Source organism: Fragaria vesca, linkage group LG2, assembly GCF_000184155.1.
Source record: "Fragaria vesca subsp. vesca linkage group LG2, FraVesHawaii_1.0, whole genome shotgun sequence".
Classification (NCBI taxonomy): Eukaryota; Viridiplantae; Streptophyta; class Magnoliopsida; order Rosales; family Rosaceae; genus Fragaria; species Fragaria vesca.
Genome location: NC_020492.1, coordinates 22,932,761 through 22,943,558, shown reverse-complemented (window position 1 = coordinate 22,943,558; position 10,798 = coordinate 22,932,761). Strand labels below are relative to the sequence as shown.

The 10,798-nt window shown below is 38.1% G+C and overlaps 3 protein-coding genes across 3 annotated transcripts in view; all 3 read right to left on the bottom strand.

The window, feature by feature from the left end:
* LOC101301943 (putative tRNA pseudouridine synthase Pus10-like) overlaps positions 1-1,268 on the bottom strand; it is a 5,888-nt gene extending 4,620 nt beyond the window's left edge. Inside the window, exons 1-3 of the mRNA XM_004292876.1 lie at positions 1,149-1,268; positions 435-766; positions 166-286 (exon numbers count right to left, since the gene is read on the bottom strand). Of these exons, the coding sequence (XP_004292924.1) occupies positions 166-286; positions 435-766; positions 1,149-1,268 (573 nt within the window). The remainder of the gene's footprint in view (positions 1-165; positions 287-434; positions 767-1,148) is intronic.
* An 827-nt stretch (positions 1,269-2,095) lies between these two features.
* On the bottom strand, positions 2,096-5,332 carry LOC101293547 (enoyl-CoA hydratase 2, peroxisomal-like). The gene is made up of 11 exons (XM_004291267.1): positions 5,136-5,332; positions 5,004-5,026; positions 4,801-4,906; positions 4,647-4,711; positions 4,409-4,481; positions 4,200-4,239; positions 3,896-3,968; positions 3,632-3,782; positions 2,930-3,000; positions 2,471-2,644; positions 2,096-2,394 (listed from the first exon to the last, which is right to left on the bottom strand). Exons 1-11 carry the CDS (start codon positions 5,184-5,186, stop codon positions 2,307-2,309), a joined length of 915 nt encoding a protein of 304 aa, XP_004291315.1. The 5' UTR covers positions 5,187-5,332; the 3' UTR covers positions 2,096-2,306.
* A 569-nt stretch (positions 5,333-5,901) lies between these two features.
* LOC101293255 (T-complex protein 1 subunit beta-like) lies at positions 5,902-10,689 on the bottom strand. The gene is made up of 12 exons (XM_004291266.1): positions 10,556-10,689; positions 10,262-10,293; positions 10,108-10,164; positions 9,511-9,576; positions 9,290-9,401; positions 8,944-9,072; positions 8,640-8,711; positions 8,363-8,478; positions 8,116-8,192; positions 7,477-7,962; positions 6,711-7,026; positions 5,902-6,326 (listed from the first exon to the last, which is right to left on the bottom strand). Exons 2-12 carry the CDS (start codon positions 10,265-10,267, stop codon positions 6,180-6,182), a joined length of 1,584 nt encoding a protein of 527 aa, XP_004291314.1. The 5' UTR covers positions 10,268-10,293; positions 10,556-10,689; the 3' UTR covers positions 5,902-6,179.
* Between the last annotated feature and the right edge of the window lie 109 nt (positions 10,690-10,798).

Sequence of the window (10,798 nt, the reverse complement as noted above, 5' to 3'; positions counted from 1 at the left end):
TATATATATATATATATATATATATATATATATATATAATTTATGGTTAAAAGAAAGGTCTCTAAATCATATATAATTCATTGTTCCCAATGAAATTTTCATTAATATAACTATCTCATATAGATGATACATCAAAGTAAATCAGGAAGAAAGATCTGTGCATACCAGCATTGTTTCTAGGGTTTCCGTAAGAGAAACTTTCAAAGCATCTTTTACAGAAATGCATTCAGGCAGTGACCTCTCTTGAAGCTGAAGTTCAGATTCAAACTTTGTTTTTAAATGATCCCTACACAAGAAATGCGCAAAATTAAATCAACCCTAATACAAAATTAGAAGAAATGTGAATTTCAACTGAACAAAAAACTAGCTTTTACTTAGAAGTTAGAACGTAATATAGAAGTGAATTTTCAAAAAGTATAAAATGCAATCCTTACCAAACAATGCGTTCGTTTTCCAGGACAACAGGTGGTATAGACACTTCAAGTGAAAAGCTGTCTATCTCAAATCCCTGTTCCCTAATCAGGTTGCAAATATAAGCAGCCAACCCCTCAACGCTCTCCTTTTTCACCACCTTCTTATCCTCACTATAAGTGAACTGCAAGATTCCTAAACAAAGCCTACAAACCACTGGCTCTCTTAAACTACTGCGGTTGTCCAAATCGGTTGAATCCGAAAAAACTGAGCTCAACATCGACTGTGATAGTGGTGAGTGATAATGCACACTCCCACTGACCCCAAACAACCGCAAAATGCATCTGGTGCATACCTACAAGAAAATAATACTCAAAATTTCAAACACGTCTAAACAATCCATTTACTTCAACTGTTACTAGCCTCCACAGTATGAATATAGTAGAATCAACATCATCCAGTACGATCTAAACACTATAACGACTCCATTCTATAAACTAAAACCCTAAGAGTTGAACTTAATATACACAAAACGAATTCGAATCCATTCCATAAACTTCAGATGAATTGAAACCCTAAGCGTTGATCTCAAAATAAACCAACCGAATTCGAACTCATTCCATAAGCTACAGAGAAATCGAAGCCATAAACGATGCTCGAATCAACAAAACCTAGATGCATTAGTAACGCGAAACGCAAAAGGTGTGAAGAGAAGAGTACGGGAGAAGCTCACTTACCCCTATTGAGAACAACTCGATCACGGCGTGGCTGGGGAGAGCTCTAACGGCGTCGTAGAGAGCCCGCACGTCGTCACCGTTGACGGTCGCCGGAGAAGCTGCTTCAATTTCTGTTGCCATTTCGGGAAGGGGTGAGTGTAAATGATGAGCATCTGTGAAAGGGTTTTATCGCTCTATGGCGGCGACTCTAAGCGCTGCGTTTTAGTGGTCGTTTGGATGAGAAGGGTTAAAATGACAATTCATAGGCTCGCTTATGCTGGCGGATCAACGTCGCTTACTACTAAAAAGGCTATTAATGCATACAAGCCTCCAAGGGTTGTTAATGCATCTAAGGCTATTAATCGCTTTGGCGGATTCATTTTGGAAGCTAGTGGTCGGATGTAAATCTAAAGGTGAAGAGAAATATTTTTAAGTTAAGTTGTTTTGTTTTCAACCCTTAGATTTACATCCAACGATAACTGACAATGAATCTTTTAGTCAATTACTGACTAGGTGAACACTACTGTAACGCCCGTTACCAGAGCATTGTCTCTCCACTTTGTAAGTCAAGTTGTTTTGTTTTCAACCTTTAGATTTACATCCAACGATAACTGGCAATGAATCTCTTAGTCAATTACTGACTAGGTGAACACTACTGTAACGTCCGTTACCAAAACATTGTCTCTCCATTTTGTAAGTTAATGGTTATGAGTTCGACTCACGAAAGACTAATTATAACAATTGAGTTATTTACCCGATCTAAAAGGCTAGCCTTAGTCTCTCTTTGCAGCCAACAAGATAATCGTTATGCACCCTCGCCGAATCAAAGGAAGGAAAAATAGGTAATGTACATGAGCTATCTCCATTAGTTTGCACCAATTTAGAGATTATCTAATAAAGTAATAAACGGTTTAATCTTGTATACAGTAGTTGTATAGTTATGTACTCAATTTTTAAGACACTAGTGTTCGAATGAGAAGTAAAAAGTATTATATCCTTGAAGTTGCATACGCAGTCTCATATAGTTTACAATACCATTTAAGTACATGAGAGTGGCAAACATATAGTAAATTACCACGCGTGCTTATGCTTTGCTTTCCCTTTTGCTTTCTTCTTTTCTAACCAATGCTTCATAGCCTCATAGGCTTATTATTACAAATGGATAGAAACCCAAGTGTTTTACAAGAATGAAGATAAACCGTGGAGATCCACATAGCCAGACAGCACTGCCCGGCTTCGTTCTTTCACCTTTGTTTGATATATTACCCTGCAGCTTTCAACAAAAACTTTACTTCACCGTGCTTTCAAATATAATAGTTCTAGCAATTGGTCAGCCAAATTACCTTGAGCCTTCGAGCCACATTTCAGTGACCAATGTTTCCCCAGGGTAAACATGTAAAAGGAATCGGCCTGAAATGCATTTCACCTTGGTTGAATCTCCTCGGCATATACATTTGATAATTGCCCTGACTGCAAATCCAAGTGTGCACAACCCATGGAGTATTGGCAGCGTGAATCTTTGAAAATGCAATACACAAAATAGTTAGAATACTTGAAAAGCTTCTAGAAACTTATAGCAGATGGGAATCATGGGATATTTCTAAAATGAAAAGTATCTGTCTGATTCAAAAAATGCATAGTGTTCTTTCAACTGATATCAAAGCCAGCATCACTGGACTCAACAAAAACATGAGAAGAACGCAAGAAATAAATTATATAGTGCTTGTTTGGCCACTTTCTACACCTACATGTAAAAGAACAGCGCAAAAACCTGAATATGATGTAATGAGTGAGGTACTAACCCTGCAATTTTTGCAATCATGGGATCTGAATGCAGAGGATTATAGTCCCCAGATAGCCTATACAGCAACGCCTGCAAAAGAGCATAAACATATAAAAAATATCTATAAAACCGCAATCAAAGAGAAGAGTTAAATTAAATAGTCTCTTATGTAACTGTCTTTTTATTTGAAAATGATGTATCAAAATCCAACTTCTACACATATTTATCTCTTGCATACTTGTGTATTTCTTTTTCCTTTAGTACACACTATTGGTAGTTCATGACCACGTATCATGTGTACTGGTTAAAGACTAATTATCTTAGACATGGTTGGAATCAAAAGCCATGAATAAGCTGTCCAGAGCTCCAGTCTTGGGCATACATGAAGTGAACATTATAAGTACTAATTGCCAAGTAAGTAGACAAAAAGGGGAGGATAAACAAAGAACTGGATTGAACTTTTGTGAGAAATCAAGGCATTAAAGTTGTTCTTTTTTTTTTCTTTTTTTTTCAGGAGAAAGTTCGAGGGTTGGGACATCTTTCCATGACACTTAGTTTCCACAAAAGTTAATCACTGCTGATTTTGTAAAAGACAGAACTAAATGCCACTTGAAAAGGAAGCATTATAAAGGAATATGCTAATGAAAAATACAGGACTAAACACCTAACTCCCTAGCACAGAGATTTTACTTCTTGAAGTAACGAAATAAAAGTTGCATACCTGAGATGGTAGTGTACAATCTTCAAAAACTGCAAAAGGTTGACCTTTTGGAATTTTCACAGAGGAACCCTGGTCCTTTGGATAGTTTGAATATGAAAATGGATGAGACGATTTTGAGAAGCCACCAGCACCTCGCAGAAAGACAGTTGTCCTGTAGAGAAATACCCCAGATGTTCAATTACATAGCATACTAACTGTACTATGATTTTCTCAGAAAATTACAAAGTACTCGACCAGCAGTTTCAAATAGTACTTGGCACTTACCGATTCATGCATAACAGTGCACCAGAATCTTTATCGTAACTTTTGGTTTCCATCTCAACGACAGCAGCTTTTCCTGCATGGAAATCAGGGGAAATAGTACTTATTAGAACATTATCATCTCTTTGAAGAAAATGAATGAACAGAATTATGAACATATCCAACACATACCCCCTGAACTATTGGGTATCACAGAACAATTGCGTGATGCAACTTACTTTATGACACTAAAAAGAACATTGAAGTCAAACTACCTCATTTTGATATGATTCTGCTAGTTAAACACATAATAATGCTAGTTACTAACCTTTATCGTGGAGTCCAGCAAGACTAACTGTATTGTTTAGCTGCATCAACAACAAAGCAATATAACCTTATTATCTCTTCAACAAAAAGGCTAAAAAGCATGGTCGAAAAAAATCGAAGCAAAACAAATGTTAATCTTATATCTAGGCAATAAAATACACTGCACATTCCAACATAGCATGAACTGGAGCTTTTGGTTAGAGGCCTTACAGAAGCACTTGTAGGAAGTGGCTTGTATATCTCTATGTACTGCTGTCCGTGCAGCAAAAGCCGCGGATCAAAACTGGTGGCAACACAAAGTTACAAACCAAAAGTTCCAATCAGCTTCTCATCAACTCAAAAGGGCTCACAACAATATAAAACAAACGCCGACATTTCACCGAAGTTCATAACAAAACTATTACAGAGTATATCCATGTAAGGGAGAGACATTATAATGGGTACTTACTCCAACCCCGGTACATGAAACTTCAGACTTCCTAATGAAAACAGAGCAGTAAATGTCGGCAACACCTAGCGAAAACAAACCACTTTTAGCTCAAACAAAATTTCAATCACTTACAAATTAACGAAGCAAAAGAAGTGAATTAAATTTACCGTACCTGGATAGATTTCTGCCCATTCTCGTGGTAAACGTATTTAAGTTCATCAGAATCTACCGCATCTCTAGCGCAAGCTCCAACACCTAACGCGTAGAGAGCTACATCTCTGCCAGTTTTCAAAGATTTTTTCAAATTCTCGTAATAACATATGATCGTTTCTCAGATGAGAGTAAGTAAGATTTGTCAAACTACGGGGGTTTTACCTCTCGGAATAAGTGTAGGGCGTCTGAAGTTGGGCGTATTATATCAAACATGTTGATGAGAATGAAAGAGAAATGAAAACTATTAGGAGCGTGAATCAAAAAGCGGAGAGCTGGAGAAAGAGGTGAACGTACCTCGGGGAATTTGAGAGAAGCGAATTTCTCAGGATCGAAGTCCGGCGACATCGTCTCTGTTTTCTTCTTTTGGAATTTGAGTGTCAAAGTTTGGATTTGGATTGGGGACTATAGAGCTGGGCACGACATTCAACACTCGCGTGTCCTCTTTTATTGTTTTTCTGACCAAATTACGAATTATTAATGCAGCAGCCTACAACTTGTAGAATAAGACACAGCAGCAGTTTGCTCTGCTCGACTCTTTTTAACTGGTGCTGGTTGTTAAATGTTTTTTTTTTTTTAGAGTATCAATGACAACGATACTCTTATAGTTTTTAGACCCACAGACTAATCCTGCCTGTTGAGAGATCTCGTCAGAACGCTTTCTCTTCTATGATCATTAAAAATAAATTGAGATTTAACTCTAATTAGCGTCGGTCGGAATTCAAATCTGGGTATGAGGTTTCTACACTTAAGTTATTACCAACTCAACCACATGCGGTGGTTACTGGTTGTTAAATGTTAGTTTTACCTAAGCTGCTTGAGAGAGGAACTAGCGAGTGATTAGTGCAAAGTTACAAAGTGAATAGGCACGTCTGGTTGCCAAAGCCAAAAACACCCTTTGTACTCGTTGTACTTTTGTAATCCTTTAGAGTTAAATGTTAAGGAGGGGGCTTCCCATAAGCACTTGTGTGTTGGTTGTGTGTGTGCTCGTATACTCGTTGCAATCTAGTTGGTAGTTTCCACTTAAAGACCAGATATGCAGAGCAAGGTTTATACTGATACAGTGCCGACAACATTTGAGAGGATGAGTTATAGTTTCTTTCTGTTGTAGATTTTGGAGTGAAAAATCCGCCCCTACTGTTATCTTCAACCAACAAACCTCAATAACAAATCTTCAAATAAGTCAACAGTTGCAGTTAAGACACACCAAAACCTTTCTGCAAAATCTTAATTCCATCAAACTAAAACGTCAACATACACGATCATACATAAGAGTGCCGCGACAAGGGCATATGTCAAAACAGTTCTGATAGCTACTGGAATGAAGTTCTATCCAGCTTTTCACATTCTATTTTCTCTCTGTCGTGGTGCACATGTGATGATCTCATCAACTCTAAGAATCATCTCCGCAGCCTCTGTCGCAGAGAGCAAGACGGCTTGCTTAACTTTAAACGCTTCAGATATCCCTCGCTCGGCCATGTCTCCCACCTGCCAGAAGGAAACAATGTCATAAACCAACTTATTAAGACATTCAGAACAAGATTCAAGAGGTTTCTAGATTAGATCCAAGGACAACTACACAATTTCTTAATATGCCAACATACATCCCCACTCGTTACACTAATAATTCAGATTCCTTTATTTTCTACTAATCAGACACTTCACAGAACAAGGAAAGCGGATATATGAGTTTTCTTTAGAAGACTGTAGTCACCCTCTTAAAAATCAGATGAAGAAAATGCATTTAAAGGTTACCTAAAACTTGAAAACAAAAAACCTATATGCAAGTATATGTTTGTGAGGAACGCATGACGGCTGCTTCAAATGTTATCTGTTTCTATTTTTGTAAATTTTCTATATATCAGAACTTACAGTTCCAGAGATGACATCAATCCCAGCAGTGCATCCTTCCTTGTGGTGTTCAGCACGTAGCTGTGCAACCAACTCAGCACTGTCCAAGCCAGCATTGTCAGCAATAATAGTTGGAATGGCCAAGAGTGCTCGTGAGAAGGCTTCAATAGCATGAGATTTCTTTCCAGGAGTCTTCTTGGCTAGCACATCAACTTCCTTAGCCATAATCATCTCGGGCCATCCACCTCCAAGCAAAACCCTGCTGTCATTGACTGTCTGAGACAGAACACACAAGGCATCATGCAGAGACCTTTCAGCCTCGTCCAGCACATGATGGCTGCAAAAAGAGTACAAAAATGTCATATTGAGCATCCAACAGAATGGAATAAAGAACAAAATGCATAAATAGTTTAATAGTGGGAAACAAGAGTAGATATCCGCTACAGAACAGGCTTCTCGAAGTCTATACATAATATATGTGTTGGTATGTTTACAGGAAAAGCTCACTTTTTCCTAGAACACTTAAAACATAGATCCAAACTTTTAGACATTACATGGATATCCATAGTTGAAAGACAGAATGATAAAAACTGGAAGCCATTTTCTATGGTCATAGCAAAAGTACACCTCACAAGTCAGAACACCAATGCATGCAAAACATGGCTGTGGCATTCAAAAATGAATATGACAGATATACAACCACCAGAAGGCACAAACCAAGTCAAATATGCATCCAAGTACTGATTCAGAACTAAATTGGAAAAGGACAGAATGTAAAGCAAAGTACCTTGCGCCTCTCAATACTATTGTACAAGCCTGGCCCAGTGCAACACCAGAAAAGTGGATCAACTTGTCCTCACCAATCATGATTTCCTCAATGAGATCACACTGTCCGAGCTTAACTGACTCCGGATTATCAAATGTTGATGCAATTTCACCACCAGTTACCAACGCCAAACGTTCAATGCCATCAAAATCAGCATGCTCAATTGCAAGTATTCCTGCATCTGCAAAGAGCTCTTCTGGGAAATTGTAAATCAGCTGTCTGTTAACAAAGCAGTTAATCCCATGACCGATGATCTTCTTCACCTTTTCCCTCATTTTTTCTTTTTCGGCCCCTTCAATTTCAGCAACCTTAGACATTGAATCAACACGAACACGAGCTCCATAAATCTTCACTTTGTCTGTGTCCATTGCTGTATTTGCAACCAAAATCTTGGCATTCTCTATACGTTTGGGCTGACCAAGACCAATTTTCTTGTCGAGAATAAATCTGGAGAGAAAAAAGCAAACCAGAAGTCAAGAAGTGCCCTAGAACTTAGAACCTTCACAGCCTGTATAAAGGCAGTGCCGATAATTGAACGCACTAGGAAGAAAGATATTATTACAGAGATCGTGAGCTTAAAATTCTAATATTATTCCTTACCCTTCATCCAAAAAGGAATCCTTGAGTGATCCCCCAGGTTTCTTTATAATTTGAATAGACTCTAAGTTGGTGCTTCCCTGCCATTTGCAACAGCCATATTAAACAATATGAAAATACAAGAAAAAGAGACTCATCAACCCATGTCAGCAGGGAAGGGACCTAACCACCCAACTAGAGCAAACATTAACAACATTAAGATTGAACCTCTTTAAGGTTAACTACCCAAGTTTAGTTGATAATAATCTACCTGTAGCCGCATCACAGCATCCACTGCTAGCTGTGCAAAATGCTCCTTATCCTGGGAAAGAATTTTGGAGCTCAAGGTAGTCATTGCAATTTTCATCAAGTCTGACTTAAATTTCTCTGCACAATCAAATAATATCATCAGCTACAAGCCTACAAGTGCAAGGATAATGAAGGCAAGACCAAGCCAACCATAGAAAGATATAATTGGTGAAGGGAAAAAAGTCACTAAGGCCAAAATGACAGCATTTACATATAAAAAAGAAAGCAGAAGCACATACCAGAATCCGCCTTATTATCAACAACCTTCTTCAACAAAGCATCGCGGGCACATTCAGCTGCCATTCGATAACCTATAAAGTCAAACAAGCAGCATTACATTATCTGAAGTACTTCTATATTTCATTGCTACGGTTAAAATTCAACAACAAAACCACAAGTTATATGCTAGTAACTATTTTTGCAAACAAAGAGAGGGTAAGTCTAATGGTACGTACACGATGTGTGTGTGTGTGTGTGTAGAGATAGAGAGTGAGAGAGAGAGAGAGTGAGAGAGAGAATGTTCAGGTAAAACCCAAAACAAACCTGATATAATTGTCATTGGGTGAATCTTCGTTGCAACAAGCTTTTCTGCCTCCCTTAAGAGTTCTCCCGCCAAAACAACAACAGAAGTTGTCCCATCACCAACTTCATCATCTTGAACTTTTGAAATGTCTGACAGTTGTGTTAAGGATAATCATATTTTGATTAATAATATCTATTTCTACCACCCATTGTCAGTTTCAGTACACAAGTACTATAAGATCACAGATAACATGCCAGCCAAGAAAATTTAGGTATGTTAGATAACTCAACAGAGAGAAAAGATCCAGTTACAATCATAATGTATGTATATGTGGATTGAAAAATGTAACTGCAATTGTAAGGATACCAACAAGGACTTTAGCAGCTGCATTGTCAATATGCAGGGACTTTAAGATGGTAGCCCCATCATTGGTAACAGTAACTGAATGTCCTCGTCCTGTTGATTGCAGTATTTTATCCTGTCCAAGTAGTTTAACAAGACCATAAGCCAAATGAGGAGACAATCAATTTTATTACAAATGTAAGTAGCTTTTAGTCTGGAAACACATTAAAGCAAAAGAAACTCACCATTCCCTTAGGCCCTAAGGTTGTCTTCACTAGGTCAGCAATTGCCATTGCACCCACAAATGAAGCCTGCAAAATCATAGATAAAGTTACAAATATGAGTAACATGTCAACCTGTAGCCAACTTCATTTCAAAACGGAACAGAAAAAGGAAAGATTGAAAGTGGCTAGTGTAGAATGCAAGTCAGGACAACAGCAAATCCCAGAAGCCTTGAATACATAATTAATCAAATGTCAAATAGACGCTTCATAACCAGCCCCAACCCACACACAATGAGTAACCTATTCAAGTTCATATACAATTCTTCATTGCTTTCATTATATCCAAACCAAAAAACAAATTTTAAGAAATAGTATTAGTGTCATCCTGTCAGACCCAAGATCTCAAGAAAGTTGGACCCAAACTACAACTATAGCCATCCTATCCCACAGAACTGCATCGTTACTAATCAATCACATGTTGCCTTGCAGCAAGTAAAACGTTCAAACCTAAGTAGGTTATTATATGGTCACTCATTCCGAGACGCAGCACATTCTGTTAGGCTATGTCTCTTACTACAAGTACAGCAGTACACACTTGGATGAATAGTGGAAACTTACCAATCTGGCGCGCTCTCCTTTCTCCTCACTAGCTTCATCCTTGAAAATGTTATCGACCTATCACATTCACCAGTCAAATCAAATCAACACACTGAATTGCACCATTTATTGAACAAATTTATACGGTAAACAGTATTTATTAACATTTACATACCGGCATCCTGTATATATCTTATGAACTTCAACCTGCAAGATAATGAACTGAGGTTAAATAAAGAGCAAAACAAAATGAACCAAAACAAGCAAATCACAGCCTATAGTAAAGACCTAAACCCTAAATGTTAACGAAAAAAGTTCCTTATCCATTTCCGGTTCTTTCCCACTCATTTTCCCCAAAACCAAAGAAACTAAGACCAGAAACTCGAGGAGCAATGAAAAACAGAACTAAAACCCTAAACCGCGAAAAAAGTTGAGAACGGAGGAACCCTAACTGTGAGAAAGCAGCTACCTGATCTGAGAGAGAAATCGAGGACGGAGAGGGCGGACGGAGAATCAGAGAGTCTGGATCTCCGGTTACGGCGTCGCGAGGAGGGGTTTTAACTTCTTCTCTACACTTCTAGTAGCAGCAGCCTCACTGGTGGTAAAGGTGCAGTGGTTATTTGCTTATTTATACTTGAAAAATGAACTCTCTAATATGGGCCTGGGTTGGTTGGCCCATTTTTTACTATGGACCAGTCAAATGAACCAACTT